Source organism: Ictalurus punctatus, chromosome 23 (genome assembly GCF_001660625.3).
Source record: "Ictalurus punctatus breed USDA103 chromosome 23, Coco_2.0, whole genome shotgun sequence".
NCBI classification, from domain to species: domain Eukaryota; kingdom Metazoa; phylum Chordata; class Actinopteri; order Siluriformes; family Ictaluridae; genus Ictalurus; species Ictalurus punctatus.
In genome coordinates, this window is record NC_030438.2 from 19056129 (window position 1) to 19081049 (window position 24921).

At 42.9% G+C, this 24921-nt stretch overlaps 1 protein-coding gene across 1 annotated transcript in view; it reads right to left on the reverse strand.

The window, feature by feature from the left end:
• The window catches only part of sv2a (synaptic vesicle glycoprotein 2A), a 31633-nt gene extending 13144 nt beyond the window's left edge, over positions 1 to 18489 (reverse strand). The window contains exons 1-2 of the mRNA XM_017452755.3: positions 18191 to 18489; positions 3489 to 4197 (exon numbers count right to left, since the gene is read on the reverse strand). Of these exons, the coding sequence (XP_017308244.1) occupies positions 3489 to 4092 (604 nt within the window). The 5' untranslated portion in view covers positions 4093 to 4197; positions 18191 to 18489. The remainder of the gene's footprint in view (positions 1 to 3488; positions 4198 to 18190) is intronic.
• Between the last annotated feature and the right edge of the window lie 6432 nt (positions 18490 to 24921).

A 24921-nucleotide genomic window follows, 5' to 3' on the forward strand; every position in this document is an offset into this window, starting at 1 on the left:
CGTTGAGTGTATATACCTGTACTATATATATATATATACACACAGAGCACTGTCTGTACTGCCTTTAGTACAAATGCTGAGCAAAAACAACTGCCTCCTCGTAAATACTACATGTAGCTAGTAATGATATTGTACAAGACGCATAAACATGAGGAAATGCGAATTTCTCACGGAAAACACAAGCACTTTCATTCACACGTTCTCGGCGAACGAGCGCGGAGCGCCGAGCCGTTTCGGCTTAATTATACCGTGACGGAGGACGTTAACTAAGTAATCTCCATTTTCTCTTACTGCAGCACCGTGGCACTGTGAAACGTTTCCTATTCTGCCAGTTAATTATAGCTTCAAATGCGTCATCACATTGTAGAGGAGAGAGCAGGAGAGAGCGGCCGTGTGCTTCGCTGTGTGCTCTCCCCTCGATGGAGCTGACAGATGGTGTACCGGGCGTGAAATGGGAACGGACATCAGCCTGCAGGAATATACCATCAACAACGGTTTGAGATCTCAGCTCCTGCGCCAATGTGTGTGGGTAATAAATAAATATAATGGGTATAAACGCTTTACAAACAGCCGAATGGAAAAAAAAAAAAAAAAAAAAAAAAGAAGTAATTTGCAATTGCTCGAGGAGATACGATCCCTTTCCATATTTCCTCTCGCTAATGAAACGATTTAAAGCCCTGAAGAAGTACATGGTAATGATGTTCCCCTTGTTAACATCGAATGTAATGTCTTTTTCCCCCTGCTACAAAGCTACGTAAAAAAAAAAAAAATTTCAGGATTTTGGCTATTTCATCATGCATATAGGTCCTATAAAATGTAACAGTCCCCTTTTCCAGAGTTAAAGCCTTTTATAGAGTCACAGATTTCCAACAATCCATACATGTGACCATATGACATAACATCATGTCCTAGTACCTGCACGGATATGAAGGAAAAGAACCTCTGTGCTCATATTGAGCTCGAGCTATGTGTGCTAAATTAAAGAAAAAGAAACGCCTATGCAGAGGACAGACGTGCAAGAAAGTTCTTTACGCCATTAACTTCATTAAAATACCAGGATCTATGAATATTCATGACTGTCATTTGGAAACACTTCTATATCTCAGAGCTAGTCAGAAAGCTATGTGCTAGTTAGCTAATTCAAATTCCCAGAGTGGGTTATAAATATATAAACAGTAATAAATATACTGCAATCAGCAACCACGTTCTAACCACTATATGAGCAAATTTACCACAACAACCACGTTCTAACCACAATATAATCAACATTTACCATAACAACCACGTTCTAACCACAATATCATCAACATTTACCATAACAACCACGTTCTAACCACAATATAATCAACATTTACCATAACAACCACGTTCTAACCACAATATAATCAACATTTACCATAACAACCACGTTCTAACCAAAATATAATCAACATTTACCATAATAACCACGTTCTAAACACAATATGAGTACATTTACCATAACAACCACGTTCTAACCACAATATCAGTAAATTTACCACAACAACCACGTTCTAACCACAATATCAGTAAATTTACCATAACAACCACGTTCTAACCACAATATCATCAACATTTACCATAACAACCACGTTCTAACCAAAATATCATCAACATTTACCATAACAACCACGTTCTAACCACAATATAATCAACATTTACCATAACAACCACGTTCTAACCACAATATAATCAACATTTACCATAACAACCACGTTCTAACCAAAATATAATCAACATTTACCATAATAACCACGTTCTAAACACAATATGAGTACATTTACCATAACAACCACGTTCTAACCACAATATCAGTAAATTTACCACAACAACCACGTTCTAACCACAATATCAGTAAATTTACCATAACAACCACGTTCTAACCACAATATCATCAACATTTACCATAACAACCACGTTCTAACCAAAATATAATCAACATTTACCATAACGACCACGTTCTAACCACAATATAATCAACATTTACCATAACAACCACGTTCTAACCAAAATATAATCAACATTTACCACAACAACCACGTTCTAACCACAATATAATCAACATTTACCACAACAACCACGTTCTAACCACAATATCAACATTTACCATAATAACCACGTTCTAACCACAATATAATCAACATTTACCATAACAACCACGTTCTAACCACAATATAATCAACATTTACCATAACAACCACGTTCTAACCACAATATAATCAACATTTACCATAACAACCACGTTCTAACCACAATATAACATTGCCATAATAAGCACCCATTTTGCTCATTGCTAAATCATCTAAACGAGCTTCCAGAGTGGTAACAGTAATGCTTCATCAAACCTTGTGGATTGTTTTTCTATAACGGGACGTAACACAGTGTTTTATACCTTAATTACGTGTAATGCTGCTGCTGTTGTTTTTTAACATCGTGTATTTCCACGGCATCATTGCTGCAAACGAAGTCTTAAATTAGACTAGATTAGACTAAAGTCTAGATTAGATTACTGTCTAGATTAGATTACTGTAATCTAGATTAGATTACTGTAATGCCTTACTGTCTGGATGTTCCAGTAGGAATATAAATCAGCTCCAGTTAGTCCAGAATGCAGCTGCAAGAGTCCTAACTAGAACCAGAAGATACGACCAGATCACACCGATATTATCAACACTGCATTGGCTCCCAGTGAAATCTCACATTGACTATAAAATACTTTTATTAACCTATAAAGCACTAAACGGTCTCGCGCCACAATATCTAAGCGACCTTTTGGTTTTCTATGATCCTCCACGCCTACTTAGGTCAAAAGATGCAGGCTATCTGACGGTACCTCGAATAGTGAAGGCTACAGCAGGGGGAGGAGCTTTCTCTTCTAGAGCCCCACAGTTATGGAACAGTCTTCCTATTAGTGTTCGGGACTCAGACACAGTCTCAGTGTTTAAGTCTAGGCTTAAAACGTATTTGTTTACTCAAGCCTACCCTGACTAGATCCTGTTCTACTACTTCACAGTCATAATTATCTTTTTTCTCCCTCTCTCCTTTCGCCGAGCCCCACACGAATTTATGGAGATACTAGAGATCCAGATCCTTTCTGCCTCTGGATGGAGCTCAAATCTTCTTTAATTCCAGACTGCTGGGACTACGGCTGCTCCTAACGCCATACAGACTTCATATAAATCCATAATGAACTTTTTCACACTATCTGTTGTTACCCAGATGAGGACGGGTTCCTTCTGAGTCGGGTTCCTCTCAAGGTTTCTTCCTCTTAAAACATCTTAGGGAGTTTTTCCTTGCCACCGTCGCCACTCAATGTCTTGCTCAGTTGGGATAAATTCACACCTTTAATATCTGTATACCATGTTGGTATTTCTGTAAAGCTGCTTTGAGACAATGTCTATGGTAAAAAGCACTATACAGTTAAATTGAATTGAATTGAATTGAATTAAATGAGCTGACAGATGACTTACCCAGCATGCCTTTATTAGGCTCCGACAGGCACATGTCCTTCTCAGCGCTGGGCAACACAAAGCCGACCACGAAGATCTCCACGCCGTCGGCCATGAGCGCCAGCCCCAGCACGAAGTACAGCGTCCACTGGAAGCGTCCGTGGCCGCACTCCTGCAGGATGGTCTCGTATTGCTGCGCCAGCTCTTCCTGATCCTTGCGTCGCTCGCCCTCGTACTGCGCCAGGTCGCGATGCTGCACCCTCGCCACTCCGTCCGCCTGCCCGTCCACCTTGCCTGCCGACGAGTCCTGTCGCGGGATGCCTTGGTACTCGCCCTCGTAGATCTCGTCATCTTCGTCGTGGCCCTCGGTGGAGTCACTGTGCGCGGCATCGTCGTCGTCGTTGGCACGGCTGTTGCTGCGGTAGTAGCTCCCGTCCTGCGCCTGCACGGGGTAATCGTCATCGTCGTCATCCTCCTCGAAGCGTGTGTACGAGCGCTTGGTGTACTCGTCAGCCACGCGGTCCACGTGACGGCCCACTTTTTTCCCGGCGTGCCGCTTCACTTCCTTGGCGATGTCCTTGGCGCCCTTGATGAAGGCCGATCGGTCTCGGTAGCCCTCGTCCATGTTGATGAGATCTGTGCTGGAGTGAACACTTGCTGTGGTGGAGGGAAGTCAGTGAAGGATGCTTAGCATGTAGCAGAGCGGGTTTTGGAGTTTAAAACCCTCGACCTGCAGAACAACAGTGTTATTGTTACAGCTATCCATTTTAATACATATATATATATATATATATATATATATATATATATATATATATATATATATATATATATACAAATACAAAATCTAAGCATTGGTGTGTTATTTATTGAAATGAATAAATCAAACAGCTAAGACATGGATAAAATTAGATGCTAATGCATAGAAATGTTAGCATTTCCAGTCTAGCCAAGGCACTTATGATTCTTGACTCCTCGCTATGTTGATACAAGAGACACCTGAGAACTCATTTTCTGCTTGTTCAGGTCAGAGGTCAGACCAAACACAAATAAAATTCCCCTGCTAATTACTGAGACTTTGGCCTCAAACATACACTTATTTATTTATTTATTTTTTGTGGTCAAATTCTGTTTTTCCTCTCTGCCTGCTAGCATTTTCTTGTGAGCAATGCTGCCACGTAAAGATGATTTCTTTTTCGATTTCTTTTCAACATAAACCCATGGGGCGAGTGTCAGGAATAAAACATGCGAATACGTTTTAAAAGTCGTGTTCGCGTTTTAGGGAAAAAAAAAAATGCACCCATGTAAACGTTTTCCACGTTTAAATCATCATGCGCGGCTTTCACGGCAGGAAGCTGACATGTTCCTAGCTGCGAGAAAATCACTTCAACGAATGTATCGCGAAACAAATCAGGACCACGAGTCACCTCAAATCGACTGACGTATCACTTGTGGACACTGTAGGCTAGCGAACCTAGCCTAGCAACCGGAAATAGGCTCGTTCATATCCATATTTGGTCTTTTCGTTCGTTTAACTCGCGCGGTTTGTTCGCTTTTCGTCTCCGTAGTGCAGAAATGTTTTCACGGGCTAAACTAAGATGCCAGATGATGCGCACACGGCTCACGAGTCATGCTACGACGCTATCAATTACTCTAAATAGTGCGTTAATTAAAAGGCCGTTCATTAGTGAGGCTATTTATGATGACAAAATGATATCTGTGTAACAATATGCTGTAGGACTTCATGTTCTGGAGCCAGTTATTGTGTAAAATCCATGATGATTTTAGTGAAATAAAAGGTCATGGTTATTAATCGGATTGATGAATAGTCCTGTCCGTGTTGGTTATTAAAGCGCCATGAGCTGTGGAAACAAATCTCTCAGGGACATGGCTCTAATCCAGTCTAATTATTCAGAGGACCATCGACTGGTCATGTTTTTCTTCTCTTTTTTTGTTCATGAACGCCGAGGCCCCGCATGTGACCTTGGTCGGTCCTCCCTCTCTCTCTCTCTCTCTCTCTCTCTCTCTCTCTCTCTCTCTCTCTCTCCTTGTCTCTCTCTCTCTCTGTGTGTTTTAGCATTAGGGAACGTGCTGTGAATCTGACAGCTACATCATGAACAACCACAGCGATTAAAAAACTCGAGGTGGGAAGTTCTAAACTCGTAGCTCGCTAAACAAACGAACCAGCCTCCAAAGCCGGTGTTGTTATTGTGATCCAGATCATATCAGCGGTGCAGTCGAGGAACATTCCAGAGCGTGAGACTGCAAATGAAACATCTCCTTTTATCACCCTCTTCTGTCGTTCTCGCTCTTTCGTCTCGTCTCGCTTCGCCGTTGGGTTCCTCTCTCCACAAATAGAGCTCATCAGGCTTGGCCGAGCATGCTGGGCTTTCTCCTCTCACCTTTCACACCACACAGCGTCCCCGGAGATAACGAGGCGGCCAAACGATCGCCCCGTCCGTCCCCTGGAGGAAAGGACAATCCGAAGAGCGCCGCTCTTTTCGCCGCGTGCGTTTGAGTAGCAGGCACATCGCCGAGCTAACCGCCTCCGTGCCATTCCACCGATAACCGAACACACGGCGGCCTTTTATCGCGCTTTTATTGACGCGTCTGCGTTTATTAAAGACGAAGCAGCAGAGCGAGGCGGTGCGACGTCATCGCTTACATACGTACGCGGTTTAATTCAATATTACAACGTGGGGGAAAAAAATGCTGGCCAACGTTAGCAATGTCTGTAAAAAATAAATAAATAATTTCAACTTAAGAGATACGTAAAAATGTAAAGCGTTACCGTTGGTAAATACGTCAACGATGGAAGCATTGCGGGGAAAATAAATACGTAAATAAATAAAAATACACTATCACTAACACGTCGATAATAATAAATCAGTAATAATAATGGGCTTTTTTAAAAGGAAAAGCATTCGTGTTTATTATGCATGAATAAAATGTTTTTTATAGTTTAGATTTAATTTATCAATTCATTTTGCTCGTTTTGTTGTAAATTGTTGTAATGTTCACTTAATTATATCATTTTATTTATAGTAATTACAACGAATGTCAATAAAATCAAATAAAAAGAAATTTCAGCTGTAATATTAACCCGTGTTAATGTCTTCGCAGGGTGAGAGAACGTTTTGAACGTTGGGGGATTCGTGTCATATTTAATTATATGAATTAGAATTCTATCAAACCTATACGATTTCATCCATATTAATCATATTAGTCTCGTAATGAGATTTTTTCGATTCTCATGTGGCGTTTTTAATTGCTAATATAGATATTTTTTGCGTTTTTTCTTCTTCGACGGATCACGATACGGCGGTCCTCTTGAGAACCTTTTAAGCTCACGGTCGATATTTATATCCTGGTAATGAACATGTCGTCGTGTCGCGTTATCTGCTTTACTGCAGCGTTAACGGTCTTCCTGATGAGGACTCGATGAAGAAAGGTTAAGCGTGATTCGGAATTGTTTTTCCCCTGATGAATATGCAAATGTTTGGATACGAACTGCACCTCGTAGTAATAACCATGTGAAATCGTATTCGTACTGTATTTACGCTCCGTGTTCAGAGAGAACTGATGAATAATTTATTAGTAGGTCCATCTCTGTTTGGTTTTCCTCTCACGTAAATTGCCCCCCACCAACCCCCAGGCTGGGGTGCAGACGTCACGTCCGGCTCTCCTCTCGCACGTTATTATCAGGTTACTGTTTGTTTTCCATCTGCCTCCGTAGCCGACAGGTGTGACACGCACTGCAGCTGTTGAACAGCTACTCCGTGATCATGATATATTACTGAGAAAGCAGCTAAAAAGAGCTAATCTGCACACACACTTGTGTTTACTTTAAACAAACAAACAAAAAAAAAACCTAATCACATGATCACAGACATTTGAAGCATAATGCTAATGTCACCATCTAAGTAGTAATCTCTCCAGCGTTAGCTATTTCACTTTAGTAGCTAACAAGCTAGAGAATTACATAGAAACACTAGTTAGCTAGCATTAGTTGATATTGTATAAACCAGTAGCCAAAGCCAATATTTAGCTATGTCTAGCTAGCTAGGATTAGGCTAAGTTATATTGTGTAAACCAGTAGCCAAATCTATTAACCAGTAGCAGGTTTGATAGCAAGCTAGTTAGCATTAAGCTAAGTTATGTTGTGTAAACCAGTAGCCAAATCTATTAACCAGTAGCAGGTTTGATAGCAAGCTAGTTAGCATTAGGCTAAGTTATGTTGTGTAAACCAGTAGCCAAATCTATTAACCAGTAGCAGGTTTGATAGCAAGCTAGTTAGCATTAAGCTAAGTTATGTTGTGTAAACCAGTAGCCAAATCTATTAACCAGTAGCAGGTTTGATAGCAAGCTAGTTAGCATTAGGCTAAGTTATGTTGTGTAAACCAGTAGCCAAATCTCTTAACCAACAACAGGTTTGCTAGCAAGCTAGCTAACAGTAGGCTGAGTAGTACTTCCGTCCTCAAACCCGCAAAGTATTAACGTCACCGAAGGAAGCAAACGTTAGCCAGCTAATTTTAGCAGCTAGCTAGAATTCCGTATGTATGTTCAATCCACATCCGACATAAGTGATCTAAGCCAGGTGTCGACTTATAACTTAGCCTAACGCTAGCTAGCTAGCTCCGAAGTGTAAATGAATTTATCCTGAAGTTATTAGATTATGAGCCTGAACTATCTAACTAATTTGGGGGAGGGGAAATGTTACTTAGACACTTAAAATTGTGCTCTTCATGCTCCTTAATCGACTCCTTATGCGTTTGTACCTTTAAATGCAATTGTAAGAACATTTGCAGCCAGTGGAAATGATGATTTCATCATTTCGTTTGTTGATGCGTCGATTAAATTGAGATTGTAATCTGATGGGGGGGGGAATGTCATGAGTAATGTGCGAGGTGAAGAGTAAAGAAATGAAGCGTGATTTACGATTATCTTTCTGCAAGATATTTAAGTACTTGCTATTAAAATGATCATTCGCTGGTTTTCAGTATGCACGGCGATCCTCTTATCGATTTCCCTCAATGTCCTGCAAAGTCAAGCCAGCAACTGATCCATAAACCAACTGCATTATTGATCGTAATTGACGGAGGTCTGATGATGTGAGACCTTAACGGCGCGTTGTTCTGGAAATGCACTCGCCTACGAGGCTTCATCTGGGCGACAGTACAGAGGGAGAGTGCTGCGTTCGTGAGCGCTTCGCCGGCGTTCTCTTTGCTAATGACTCAGCAGGGAGCAGTACTCTACCTCTGAGTGGAACGCTTACATTTCAATTAGACTCGATGAAACAAGTCAGTGCGGCTAAGTAAAAGCAAGAGTCGTGGGGTCGGGTAGCTTCTACTAATCTAATCTACAGGATGGCTTTTTTTTTTTTAAGCAATTTCCAATTCTAGAGAACCAAAGATTAGAGCTCTAATTCTGACCCGAACATCGGGTCTGCTGATATAAAGGCCAGTGTTTTGGTGCAGCAGTGAAACAGAGCATCTCCTGCATGCCTCATTGGTAATGACTGGATTGTGAAGCAGCGATGGTGTTAGGGGGTGGGTAAGCGCCCGCTCTTGTTAAGCGCTGATGAAAGACCTAATTATGTAATCGAGTTTTTTGACGCTGCATTGATGGCGCCATCGGGAATGCAGCGCTTCTCTGGGACTCTGAAGCTACAGGAGAGCAACATGTCATCAACACTACGACAGATGGGGCAGTGGTGGGGGGCGGGGGGGGGGGGCGATCATCATGGCACCAAAGTCTGCATCAATCGGCTACGGGTACCGCTGACAAATCCCAGCGGTGCGGCGCTCACCCAGGATCAGAAGACGAGGGAATACCCAATGTGAAGTGAGGAAAGACGAGAGGGATAGTGATCATATAACCCAGGGTTCCACCGATCCCAACTGTCCTGGAATACTCCTGCCCTCACCCTCTCTGGTTGGATATCGGTCATCTCCCAGAGAACCAGCTAGCAGGTGGGAATTAGCAAATGGCCAAATTGGGAGAAAATGGGGTGCAAATCCAAGATAAATGCCTGCTTGGTAAGAATCATAAACTAGGCATGAGGACACAGGACCCACACCAAAGGAGTCCGTGCTAAATTTATCAGAGTGCACATGGAGGAAATTTGTCAATTTGCTGGGCAGATGGATGAAACCAAGGGGGAGATTTCCCATTTAGTCGCGCTCACTCAAGCCAAATCCAATAGGAAGACGGAAAAAAAACTAGACCAGGGCTGTCAAATACACAAGCTGGTTCTAAAAGTTCTAACCCGGCCCACCAAATAAATATTACCCTAACTTTAAATCACCTCCAAGACTGTAATTGAACTGAAAGCTGTTATTCTACTTACCACGAGGCCAAAATAAAGCAGTAAACGTTTTGACGCTGTAACGATGTCATTTAGGTTGTTTTTTTTTTATTATTATTATTATTTGTACATCATTTTGCAAAGTATACCGATCTTCAGTATTATTTTCCAATCCGTTCTACTGACCGGTGAAGTGAATGACGTCGATTATCTCGTTACAGTGGCACCTGTCAAGGGGCGGGATATATTAGGCAACAACTGAACAGTCAGTCCTCGAAGTTGACGTGTTGATGTGAAGCAGGAAAAATGGGCAAGCGGAAGGATCTGAGTTATGGCTGATTGGCGTGTGTGTATATATTATATGCGTTCAGATAAATGCAGATAAACAATCGCATTTAAGAGAAGTTGTTGATGCATTATTGGTCAATAAACTGATTTTATCTGACTCACCCACTTGACAATAAGTGTATAACAGTAACACAGCAACATGGCCTATTTATCTAAAATGAGCCCCGGCATGGACAGAGCTGATCAGAGTCTGCTCATTCGTTTCCATTAGATTTGCATTCCACATGCTATATGGTATAAAATATGTAACGGCTTCCATCGAGCACATAAATGTCAAACATGTTAATCCGAAAAGGGAAAAGAGCTTAACCTGGTCTGATACGCCATTCGCTTTGAACTAGCTAATCATACTGATAATCCTCCTGTTGGAGATTTAGGATTTACAGATTTACGGTGTGGATGTGGTGGTACATGGTCCTTCACCTTCACCACCACCACCACTGCACCAGATTTTAGGTGTGTGTGGATGAGTCACACGAATTAACCAGAATTTTACTCGCATAATGAATGACTGGGTCAAGGTTGATTTGGAGCTGCGCACCCAGTTCCATTATACAGCGTCGAATCAGCAGCCTTGATGACTCACAGCACTCCGGCTCCGAACGCTATCATCTCCCACCGTCAGCTCCACATCACACACCCACACACACCATCTGATAAACACCTTCCGTCCAGATCATCCTTCAGTCCTCTTCCATCACAGCTGGATGCCAACGTCCTTCAGAGTCGGACTACGGCACCACAAATGAACGGAGTCCGCTTTAATGTTTCCCTACTTAGCCGCGTTCCTTCCGTATGACCTCAAAGAGCGCTCGATGTCATCAAAACACGTGGGACATGTCGGTCCGTACTATAGCTCCCGACTGGTCGAAAATGTCGATTCATTTTCAGCAACTGCACATCGAATGTTACGCTCATGTTAATATTAACGCGCTCGTCCTGATGCGCTATCGTTTCTATAGAAACGGCCCGTCCACGCCGACTTGTTCAGCTACGTCGTGCTACGGTACGTGATCTAGACGTTTTTGTTACGTAACAAAGAAGAACACTTAGCGTTTACACGTAGCGGTTTCTTGGTAACATGACAAGCTGTGGGGGTTTTTTTTGGCTTATAAATTTCATGGCGTCATGAAACACTAAACCTGAAACATTCTCTGAGATTGACAGAGTGCCGCACGTTATAAAAGACGATCTTGGCATCCGTTCATCTTAACTGTAGGAGAAATCTGGTCGATTCTGAGCCTTTATTCCGCTATCTTCGTCTCGCGGGTTTAAAATCTCGTCGTGTCACTACTATAGCACGCCGATGACACGTCGGCGTCTCATAATTATTCATGACCCTGCGTGTTCTTATCCTATGAGAAGATGCCGTCTCTTAATTCTTCATGACGGCACGTGGTGCTTTCCTACAGACGTAGTAGATGAGAGAGGCGTTCAAGCGTTTGTTTCGGCGGTGTAAGAGCTCGGGTGTGTTTTCTCGGGAGAGCTACGAGAATCGGAGCTAAATAAAATCTTCCATGACGTCCCTGACTAATATATGCTTAGTAGGTTTCTCATTATCAGTATGGAAGAGTTACCAAAAAATATACTCCATAGTATCACTGCTACTACTACCGTCCTGACCCTGCTCATTTTAACCCGAATACAAATATACTGCTCGCAATTATAACGAAGATAATGAAGGCCAGCTTGCATTAGTAAAGGTCGTGACATCGTGACTAGGCGCGTTAGCATTTTCAAGCTGCCTTATTGGTTTAACCTGAACGAGACAACGAGCCGCTGGAAATGGAACAATGTCGCTTTAGAAACGACACACAATAGAAGCTGTTTGCTGTTTGCCTGCAGTCTGAAAAGCTACAGAATGATGCAAGTCCCGGGTCTAGATTTGGTCAGAGGATAAAAATGGAGAAGAAGAAGAAGAAGAAGAAGAAGGTGCCATTTTATTTTGCAGCTCTTTTTGTCTTTCACGGCCGGCTATAACTCCAATCCACTTCATCGTTAAATCGAAATCGAATTCTTCAAAAAGCTTCTGATTTCAGCATCAATGTGTGAACAACATCATGCTTGGAACATGACTGAACTGTCACACACACACACACACACACACACACACACACACACACACACACCCGAGTCGTCCATTATCCGTTAAGGAAAGAAAAAAAAAAAAAACAGTTCAGTTTCACTCAGCCCTGTCACCTGAACGCGTTCACCCCTAGGAAATATTTCACGCGTTCGACAGGAAGTTGCATCATCCGAATTTCCCGACTCTCACCGCAAGAAGCTCAACCTCTTTACTTCTTTTTATTTTCACTGATACTGACCGATGACGCCATTTGGAAAGTTCAGCCCTAAGGACGCTTGTCAGAACGTCATTAACGTCTGTAAACGAGTAGCATGGATGCTAGCTAACCACGTTTTGTGGATTTGAATTCTATGCACAAAAAAAAAAACCCTCAAGCCCTCGACCCCTGTGCACCGACGCTGTAGACAAAAAGGTACACCCGCGCAGCCTTGACTGAATAAGCCGTGGTCTGGTTCTGATCATCCGCTAGACCTTGAGTAAGTGAAATCCAGCGTGGTTTCATGGAGAGAGGACGTTTCGACACGGCGCACATCTCTCATCATTCTCTGCACTCGCTGTCGCCACGGAGACGCTCGCTCCGTCATCGTGACTACAACTCGGCGCACCGCAGGAAACTCTCACGGCCCTGAAGAGACTCTCTTCTGATTTAGCGCCGCGTCTTCTATTGGCTCTTAGGATTATACAGCCGTTTTCATCCATCCTTCCGCAATAATCCTGATCAGAAGATCGTCTGAGTGCAAGAGGCTCGTGTGTGGTCGTAGATAACGAGTATTCGTAGCCCGTCCACGACCAAGGCAGCACAATATATTAAATCGACTACTTATAGGCACGTCCGTGTCCCGAAAACAACCAGGAAATTCTATCGCTTAAAAATCATCCAAGCATAAACGCACACCGGTTAAAATCATCAGCATGACGCAACTCGACGCGAGAAGTGAATACGTTTTCACGAAACGAACAAAGACGGCCACGTCCGCGTTAATCGGTGCTTCACCGAGCCGCAGGAATACCGAAATACTGACTGCGTGAGTTTTAGTGACACGCCCACAAAATGGACAAAACTACTGACGAAAGAAACGTCTCGCTTCACCGCGACAGGGACGTGCTGCAGCCTCGTAACGCTTAACTCGTAATCTTTCCTATTTACTGGATCATTTCTAGGAGTTCACGTGTTTTAAGATAACTGTGTAATAAAATGGGAGCTAAACACGTTAAGGTCTGGTACAGTATTAGGTATGGGGTTAGTCAGTGCACGTACATTATCTTTCAACCGTTCCTATTAATATGACTGAATCAGGTACTGAATAATAAGCCGTAATACCAAATATACCTTATCTTCATCGCAGTTATTTACATTATAAACACACAAAAGACACACAAAGGCCCTTCCCGTGTTTGGGGAGCCTGCTGACGGCAGGTGTGTGTGCACAGATGGGTGTGGAAATAAAAGATAGAGGAAACGTGACTGGGAATGAAATCACCTCTCTATGTGATATGAGGACAAAGAATACGCTATTTCACAGAACAGCTGTTTATTATAGTCCACGAGACACGATAATAACTGAATTTACACAAACGAAGTTAGTTCAGAAGTTTCCACACGCTCGATTCGTAATACCGCGTGTCGTTACCTGGACGATCAACGATGTCTTGTGATAGTTTTTGTGTTCACGAGTCCCTTGTTTTGTCCTGAGCAGTTAAACTCCCCACTGTTCTTGAGAGAAATCCTCCAAGTCCTGCACATTCTTTACTTTCCGGCATCTTCTGCATATCCGAGCCCCTTCCCATCAGCGTTTATAAGATGTCCAGATCCGTCTTTTCACACCGAGGACGACCGAGGGACTCGTTCACGACTGTTACAAAAGGTGCGAACGTCCACTGATGCTCGAGAAGGCAACATAATACATTAAGAGCCGGGGGGGGGGGTGTAAACTTTTGAACAGGACGATCGGTGTAAATTATTATTTTAGTTGAAAGATCTTTTTTTTTTTTTTTCCATTTAGCCCCGCCCTTCAGAAGCTACATGAGATATTTACATGTTTCCCACAAGACAAAATAACAACAATTTACACCGATCATCCTGTTCAAAAGTTTACACCCCCCTGGCTCGTAATGTATCGTGTCGCCTTCTCGACAGTGTTTCAGCGACGAGTTGTGAGATTTCCTCTTCAAACCACACATTAAAGATATTAGCTCCTCTCAAAGCTGACCGTGTGAATAAAGTAGGATTCATAAGAATATTCCGAAAACGTCATACGTCGTGAATGATGTCTCTTTAGTCGGTAATCGGCGTGATGAACGCCGATGTGTGTGGTGCCGCGGGTGGCCGGAAACAATTAGCTTGAAAGTCGGTTTGTTCCAAAAGTCAATAATGGGCAGGGTTTTATCTTTCGCTGGCTGTTGAACGAAAGAAGAAAACATCACTGATGACTTCCCGTCTCCTGACCCTACTAATCCGCCGAGAAAATGAATAATAACTAATAGCTCGGACACGTAATCCGCTTATCCCTGGTGCCCAGGCTACTGATTAGTTCCCCGTCTTTCACGCACGTTTAGTCCTGCAAATTGCTACGAATTTCCTCCGTGAGCTGATGCTGCAATCAACACGGCAGTATGGTTTGAAACGATTTAAGAAATCCGCGGCGTTGTGTGAAGTCGCTCGACTTTTATGTTTAAACGGCACTGAGACAGTTTCTCCAGCCGTCTCTGGAGTGCTACTCTGACACGCAGCTCTCGTGCTACCTTTAAAGCGCTCTTAAAACGATCACCGCGTTCAGCAAACTGCTCACCCTAGGTGCAGTGCTCCTCGCCCACAGGAACAGCATTTCCTCTGCTCGGGGAAACGCAGGAGTTATTGTAAAAAGGACAGACTTCTACGGCTTTGGCTCTTCTCTGCTTCAGGACCTGCCTGATTCATCTTAACGCTCTACTTCTGCTCGGAGCTCCGGCGTTTCTGACTCACCTCCTGCTCCGAAAGATTTCACGTCCCCGAAATAGCTTTAGTGAGTAATCTCGCCTGGATGCTGGAGATTTGTACAGAAGAGCTGCTGCTGTAGTCATAAAGACCGTCCTGTGCTCAGCCCAGGACTCACCGCTGCCACCTCTGGCTGTGACAATGTCTGTTGTTAAAAGCAGTATATAAATCAAACTACGTTAAAAAAAGCACCGTGCAATTTGTTGGCATGAAATAAATCGACGGAAACTGGAGCGTACATTCAAAAGGTCACATCAAGGTCAGCGGCACTAGAACGATCCCGCCGATATTTGACGGTTAAAGTGAGCGGTGGTTGAAAGAAGAAAAATGGCATCAATCTGTCCAATTCTCAAGTTGATACGCCAATACGCCGCGCCGCTTCATTTTCTCATTTCCATTCATTTCACGGTGAATCTACATAATGACACTAAACCATACCTCTAAAAATAAAAAAAGCCCTCACAGGGTTCTGTTTTTGATAATATCCATCTAATGTGGTTACCTACAAAATCCAACCCAGCAGATTTGATCTACCACTTATGATCGCATCTCCAGACGTAACCCAGAGCAAACGCAGGGCATGACGTGATCAGCTTTAACAACCAGCTGACTGGAAGAGCGTCACGTGATCTCCAGGATGCGTCTGGAAGAAGCAATAAATCCAGAAAAGCACTTTCTGCCTGTGAGGAACTTAAAACCGCTTCCTACGACCGTTCAGCGCCTCCCGGTGGCTCCTCCGAGGGTTCTCAAGGTTATCCAGTCGAGAACACTGCAGCACGGACAAAGCGCACGGGGAAAAAATCTCAGCAAAATGAGCACGAGAGCCGGGAGTATTGATAAAACGTCTCGAAAGGGACGTCTTCTGGAGACCAGAAGAGCACGGGCAGGGAGATGAAGCTGTTGAACAGCTGGACGGTTCTCTTCTCTAAGAGCACGTTCGATCGATGTACGGAACAGGTGTTCGGTAGTGTTCGGCGTTCAGACGTGGGGCAAGTCAGCATCGCTTCTCCCACCGGGAAATGAACGTTATGTCTTCAAATGCTGGATTTTTTTGGCACATTTTGAAAACTGTAAGCGAAAACCAAGGTTTGCTGAGAACACGATTTTCCAACAGGGGAAAAAAACAAGTCGGCTAGTTTTTGGGATATGGTCCTAGGTGTTCTTATTTTGAAGCAAATAATCTCAATTAAAACTCATCCATTTCCTCAAACATGGGCAACTGTGGCAAACAAAGGGAAAGTGTACGTGCAGACAGTGTATCTATGATATACAGAACCCATTGCTATTGCAGTAGGAACTATACCACTATACCCTATCCTATACTATAGGAAATTCTTCTGTCCGTCGGCGTGTTTTGCGTGCGTTTCGCCATCGCCACTGGCGCATCCGCGGCCACCGCACGAGCATGGCGTCCTCCTATCGGTGGATTCTAAACGAGCGTCGTCGCATAGAGTTCACACTCGAAGAACTCGCAATCCATCCATTTTCCATACCGGGGAGGCTGGAGGCTATCCCAGGTTGCTCGGCGCACGAGGCAGAGGACACATCGACGAGAAGACTCGGGGACACGCTGGACAGGATGCCAACCCATCGCTGGGCACAATCACACACACTATAGACAATTTGGAAACACCAACAAAACACACATCTTTGGACGGGAGGAGGAAACCGGAGTACCCTGATGCACAGGATGAACATGCAAACTCTACACACACACACACACACACACACACACACACACGCACGGCGGAGGCGGGATTCGAACCCCAAAGAGGTGTGGCGCAAACGTACGAACCACGAAGCCGCCCGAACTCGAAATCAAAGAATTCTTATTTCAACGTAAAACCTGGCTTAAGATTTACGGTATCTTCAAGATCCGAGGGATTAGACGTCACGTGAAGGTTGGGAACGGAATCTTCAGGAACAAGCTCGCTTATAACGTGACCGACTATACAATCGGTCCGTCGTCTATTTATGGAAAAGCGTCATCGGCTTTTGTGTGCGATCCTCATACTTTCATCACTAGGTGGGATTTCATCATGACTAACCATGAACACAATCACATGCAGTGCATTCATTTAGGCCACTCCAGGAGAAGGCAGAGCCACCGGCGCGTTCTTCATCCTCCAATCTGCCGATGAATCGTGACTGCATCCTGACTCCATCTCTACATCTCTACTCCCATCTCTACTCCCATCTCTATCAGTCTTGTGTCGTTCGGACACACTATCGCAAACTGGAAAATAAATAAATAAATAAATAAATAAAAATGGCCAACATTTAAATAAATAAATAAATAAATAAATAACTTCATTTTTGCATCTAGGGACAAAAGCCATCCTGCCATGTTCTTCCTCTTCATGTTCTTCTTCTTCTTCATCATCATCATATTCTGCTGCTGCAAGGTCATTGCTCGCGTCATGACGACCAGCCAAAAAAAAAAAAAAAAAAAAAAAGCCGCATTTTCCAGCATGACACACGCAAATACAGCTGTGATGGCGTGTTATAACGCCGTTATGATCCCACACGCACAAAAGAGCATCAGTTCGCGGCTCTCAGCTCGACATTTTGCCCCAGCGCGAAGGTGAAGGCAGGGGCGAGGCTCAGGCTCGTCTCCAATTAATGCCATAAAACAACCTGTTTCATTAATTCCTCAATCAGAAAGGTGTGTAAACATACAAGCACTACGACCTGAACGCTCTGAAATCCACTGCAGTTAGGAAGAAATGTCTCAGTTATGAATGCGGGATTATTATTCATCTTCTGCATCCAGAATGATCATGGCTGTTATTATTAAGAGACTGTACATGTTTGATGTATTTCCAAAATCTAATCCAATCAAGAGTTTTACACGCGTGCGATAATTCGAGTCTGATTTCTACTGTACAAATGTATTATTATTATTTTTTTATTTTATATATGTATATATATATAGCCTATATCTATATCTATATCTATATATATCTATATCTCAGATCTCCTGCTCATCCATACTCTTTAACACTTACCTGGGTTTGTGATGTGGTTTTTCTTTTTGTCTTCCCGGTAATCTCTCCGTGAGGGATGATTTATTTGGAAAAGGAGTGTTTTCTTCAAATGTTGTGATGTCTGTTTAATGCTTAGGGTCCTCCGTTTCCCCGTGTAACAGGAGAACAGCGCTCCCCTACTACACCGAGACTTCCCTCCTCCCTCCTCTAGTCCAGCGTAGGACTGTACCATTCTGACCCAGAGCAGAGGGGGGGATCAAACGAATCAAAGGCGCGATAAACGCACAGCCACTTTTTTTTTTTTTTCCTCTTTACGTTATGCTATTATCATTATTAAATCCGACTTGTTTAATAATTCTACACACGTTTCTATTCTGTAGTATTGAATATTCATGACTGAGTGCTATTATATCACCATACTACACTAGTTACTCTGTTAGTCTGGGTGAAGTATTTATTAGGTGTTATGACACGCAGCCATGGTTACGTCCTTACTTGTTATTATTCTATCATGCTAAAATGCTAATATGCTATGCAGTGTGTGTGTGTTTCGACGTCACTAGTGTCACAGTGTGCACACACACACACACACACACACACCAGTGATGCGCCCTGCCTAGTGTGCATGCTTCACTGGGCTGATGCAGGGCTTTGGCGTCGAGTCTAACGCACAGCACATTTTACTCCAAAAGGAGAATCTTCTTTCTGATGATTAACAGGTACATGGTTGAGAGAGAGAGAGAGAGAGAGAGAGAGAGAGAGAGAGAGAGAGAACAAAATCAGCATGATCTGATGACATGTGCGTCTTTGCATGCAGGTGATGGATTGTGATGAAGGAGGACAGGAAGAGAAAATGCAAATGATAATAAAGATGATAATTATTTAAAGCTACACCATATACTGTAGGCTATAGTTATGTGTGATTACAATACTGGCAGTGGAGATATCACAGGGAACATACAAAACAACAACAACAACAACAACTTCAATATCATCAACAATAATACTACTACAACTAATAATAATAATAATAAATAATGTATTAGTAGTAATTGTAGTAGGCTGTTTGTTCCTTTGTTTGTTTGTTTGTTTGTTTGTTTATGTTTCGCTAGCATGATCATGCAAGTGTTTTGATAGATTGTGGCGTGATCCATATAAAAAAATAAGAAATACAGCAATCATATGCCATAAGTAGTGCAACTGATCGTGACCAACAACAACAACAACAACAGCTAACAAATTAGTAGTTGTAGGCTATTTATTTGCTTGTTTGTTTGTTTGTTTGTTCGTTTCTCACATTTTCAAGATCATTTTCTCTTTTAATAGATTGCCATTGGCAGGATCCAAATAATAATAAGAAGAAGAAGAAGAAGCAGAAGAAGAAAACAGTAATAATAATTCTTCTTTCTTCTTCTTCTTTATTAGTAGTGGTAATAGTAGTAATTATTTAGTTATTTTATATATTAGTAAGTGGGTGTGGGGTTTGTTTTTTTTTTTTTTTTTTGGGGGGGGGGGGTCGGTGTTGCCTAATATTCCCTCTCTCATCATGACCAGAATAATAAGATGAAATGTTGCTATTGCATATGAATGCAGGCTAATCTTTACCCAGCCACCAGTTAGTTTTAACAAATCCCTGAAGTATTGAATATCAGTATAATCGCATATAATATCATATTTGTGTCCATAACCTCATAACACCTGACTCATGTAAGATAAATAAATAAATAAATAAATAAATAAGTGTTAAGATACATATTTAACCTAGATCCTGATCCTGTTTTTTTTTCTTTTTCTACCTGTAACTCAGTAAAACAGGATCGAGTTCCTCAGTAATTACCACGTAGTGTTTAAAGGAGACCTGGGCAGCTGTTCTAACGCTGAGCTTCAGGCCGAACAGGTGAGACGTGGAGCTGAACGCTGTATATTTCAGCCTGGGCTCTGCTGCTGCTGCTGCTGCTGCTGCTGCTGCTCTCATGCACTGCTTAGCAACAGGCTGTGAGATGATGTGACCAGGTTTTAAATAAGGCTTCATGCATGTCACTGCCGCGCCGCTCACACCCGACATCATCACATGGTCTGGATTTTAGAATAAAAAGGTTTTAAAACACAAATCTTGTAGTTTCGATCAACGACAGTAAGGAAGGAAGACAATAATCCTCACCTCTCACCTGTAATTAAAACACTGATCAGCCAGTTCAGCATGTACCAGATAAAAATGGGCGTGGGGAGGGGGGGGGGGGGGGGGGGGGGTTATGGAGTACCAGAAAATATCTTTCTAAAAAAACAAGACAACAACCCCAAAATCCAGAGCTTTTCACTGAGCTTCTCCGTCTCTGTCTTAATCAGGAAGACGTTTGGGAACAGGTTAATTCGCAACCGTCCTCATATGAAGATCTTATAAGGCTTTATACACTAAATAAACGAGTGAGATCCTCAAATAAGGATCTGGAAGCTATAGGACAGAAGACATACGTTTATCTCTCTTCAGATACATCAAGAAAATCAAAAATGATTTCATTATGGGTTTTGTTTTGTTTCTTTACACTATTTAGATCTTACGCACTATTATATATATTTAAAAAAAAAATCTTAGGTGGGATTTCCTAAGTAAGAAAGTAAGTGTGTGAAAACCAACCTTCATTTTGTCCTAATGGTGTACAAACTTTTACACTCACATGTCTGAATAGCTGATAAATATCTGTTCTTCAGGCACTGTAGTGCTGTTACTTACTGTACATGCGGCTGTTTAGTGACCTGATAAACTGGATTAACTGGAAACTTCTTACAATATCCAGTATCTAGAAGTGATGTGTTTAATGTGTGTGGAAAGCACTTAACCTTTACTACATCTACAATCATGACATAAGTACTCCGCAGTCACTCCCTGGATTCTCCAGAGTTATTCATTACAGTTAGATTAACTAGGAAAGATCGAAGGACCTGATCAACACTAATAAACTCTTCTGTAATGTTTGTTTCGTAGTATAACGGAGATCAGCTTTATTGCTTTACAATAAAGTGCTTGTCGGAGTACTTATGGGCTGATGCAGGGATTTTCTGCACCAAAATAAAATCCGAGAACTCAAAACAATATTCAGAGAGGTTCCACACTGAGTGGAGCTTGTCATTAGAGCTTGACACAAGAAACTGGCCACTCGGTCTAAGTTATTGTTAAAAAGAAAGAAAGACAGAAATCTCATAAGGACACGTGGAATAATTTATATTTTCGAAACAAATAACTAAGATCATTTAGAGGAAGGCAAGCTGTGCATCTTTTTGGGTGGAAAAAATGCAATGTTATGAAGCAGCACCTGATCTGTTGAATCTTAATGAAATCAGCGGTTGCAATTCCCATGTCAAACAGTAGGTGGTGCCGCAACCTATATTAAGAGGATATACACCGATCAGCCTTAACATTCAAACCACTGCCAGGTGAAGTGAGTAACATTGATTATCTCGTTACAGTGGCACCTGTTAAGGGGTGGGATTTATTAGGCTATATTAGTGAACAGTCAGTTCTCGAAGTTGACGTGTTGGAAACAGGAAAAATGGGCAAGCGTAACGATCTGGGAGACTTTGACAAGGGCCAAATTGTGATGGTTTCACGTGGATGTTCCTTTGCCAAGTACCACCTACTTAAACATTGTTGCAGACCAAGTACACACCTTCATAGCAACGTTATTCCCTAATGGTGGTCAGTGGCGTCTTCCAGCAGGATAACGCTCCCTGTTACGCCGCAGAAACTGTTGAGGAACGGTTTGAGGAACATAAAGAGTTCAAAGTGTCGACCCGGCCACCAAATTCCCCAGATCTCAATCCGATCGAGCGTCTGTGGATGTGCTGGACAAACGAGTCAAAAGAGTCTAAAGAGTTAAAGAGTTAAAGAGTCTGCTGCTACCACAGCACACCTTCAGAGGTCTTGTGGAGTCCATGCGTCAGACCTACAGAACATCAGGCAGGTGGTTTTCATCTTCCGGCTGAACGGTGTGGATATAACATTAATGAAGGTTATATCCTGTTTTAGTGCAGGTTTTGGATAGTTGCAGCAAAAATGTTTGTTTCTGATGAAAAAAAAAAAGAGCACGTCATATGCATATTGCCGTGTGATTGGATGTGAAGCTGAGAAGATTGCGTCACAACTTGATAAACAGGATTCTTTCCTCCATCTTATCAGTGACGTTTCGTCACCGGTTCTTCTGCATTTCACTGTTTCTCAAGTTTCTTTCCTTGTTACTTCATGATGTATTTTTTCAGTGTGTGTGTGTGTGTGTGTGTGTGTGTGTGTGTGTGTGTGTGTGTGTGTGTGTGTACCACCGATGGGAACGCCTCGACACACACACAAGCACACAGAGAGAGAGAGAGAGAGAGAGAGAGAGAGAGAGAGAGAGAGAGAGAGAGAGATATGTCTGTGAGTCTCAGAAGAGACAGAGAGAATAATAAATGTCAGGTTACTTACACACACACACACACACACACACACACACACACACACACACACACACACACACACACCATGGTGTGTATCTGTACATCACATTACTCTGAATGAAAATGCAATTGTGTGTTACAGTCATAAAGCGATGCACAGTACGAAGTGACTAATAGTCATTAATAATAATAATTAATGTTACCTGACAGCCGCCTGTGTTCCTCAGTGGTGGGGTGGTTAACAGGGGTGGTTGGGGGTGGTTAAGGGTGGTTAAGGGTGTGGTTCCGGTTCTGGTTCCGGGTGTGGTTATTATCAGTGCTGATTTATAGATTCAGATTTAGTTTTTAAGAAGATGAAACTGGAAAACTGAAACTGGAGCACTTCCTCCTTCACAAGGTGAAAATATGAATAGAAACACACACACACACACACACACACACACACACACACACACACACACACACACACACACACACACTGTATCTAGAACTACCCTACTGGGGAAGGGGGGAGAAATCCTAATGGTTTCAACTACAAATACCATTACCAAACCATCAGCTAAGCATTAAAACTATTAACATTATTGGTACTTAATGGTATCCACTAGACATAACGTGCCACCAATAGAAGGGAACGAATTACCAGTAGAGACCCACAGGGACCATTATTAGAGTTTCCATTAAAACCACTACAGATCCCATTATAACCATTAAAACCATCGCAAGTTCTTTGAGGGTTTCTGTTGGGTTTTTATTCAGCAGGGTAATCCTCAGTGTTAAGCACTAACGCTCTCTCTCTCTCTCTCTCTCACACACACACACACACACACACACACAGCCTCAGTAAGGGGAGAGGAAGTGGAGGAGTTTAGACATTTCTCGGCTCGTGTCTCAGTGCTTGCGCCAGCCGGAAGTGTCGGGAGATGTTCTCGGCGCGCTGGTGGAACAGGTTTCTCGCCTGCTATAAACTCCACAGTTGGAGCTAAAAATAATCCGCTCGTGGGCGCGCTGCGGATTCAGGCCGGATTTGGACGGAGGGCTCGTGCGCAAAATGGATTCGGGCTGCGTCTCAAGCGCGTAAGTCAAGACAGCAGCGGGCGCGTTCTCGACGGGGTTGCCATAGTTACGCATCCTCCAGCACGTACGAAGGATGAGATCAGGTTTGAATTTTTTTTTTTTTTTAATGAGACTCTTGGTGATCATATTTGGAAATCTGGAAAGCCGTCGATCCGTGGATGAGGAGGAGGGTCAGTGGAGGCTGGGGACTTGCTCGAGCCTTTAAACATTTTTAGAGAGTGTGTGTGTGTGAGAGGGAGAGCGTGAGAGAGAGAGAGAGAGAGAGAGAGAGAGAGAGAGAGAGAGAGAGAGAGAGAGAGAGTGGTTGAATCCGGAATTTTCTCGCTCTACATCCGTGAACTGATTTTCTGCGACGACCCGTTTCTCTCTCCTCTGGCGCATTCTGTAAGCGAGAGTTAGCCCACATCTGGATGCAGGAACAGCTGGAGCTGGACTCGGCAGGCAAGGATTACTCGCTGTGATGAGAGAAAGAGGCATGGCCATGTTTTGGAGGATTCTCTCCGCGCTCAGCTTCGACTGTTTGAAAAGAACTCCGGCTTCATCTCCGAGGTGAGCGCGTTTCATCTCACACCAGCTCCGACATGGAGCGTCTGGGAAACCTCAGATAAACATCCAGGTTAATAATGACACATCTGGAACTGGGTTACTTTAATCCCATGTGTCTGTGTTTCTCTCTCTCTCTCTCTCTCTCTCTCTCTCTCTCTCTCTCTCTCTCTCTCTCTCTCTCTCTCTCTCTCTCTCTCTCTCTCTCTCTCTCTCTTTACATTAAGCAGTTTCTATGGTGATGATGGATAAAACTATTTCCACTCAAACAGAACTATGATTCACCCTGAAATGTGCTTCATCTGCGTGTACATGCGGTCTCCTCTTGGCCCATTTTGTCTCCATCATGTCTTGGTCTTGACTACAAGTCTCCAACTCATTTATGATTTAGAATGTCTCTGTGTAAGATGATAGTCCAGATCGATAAATGAACGTACATTTGAATAATCCTTCATGAAACGCTTTCAAAATGGTGTTCGGGTTTCCTGCTCCTCGAGCTCTGCTTCCTCACGACCAGGAGCACCGGCGTCTCTGGCTATAGTACAGTCGGGATTTATAAAACCATAAAAAAAAGAGTTGAACAATAGGGCCGAGGCGGGAAAGAAAACAGTAAAAGCACTGTGGAGGATTTTGTGTTCCTGCTTCTGAAACTTTTCCGTTCTCAGGTCGTCCGTGAAGCTGGGATCGAGCCGGGCGTCGAGCGT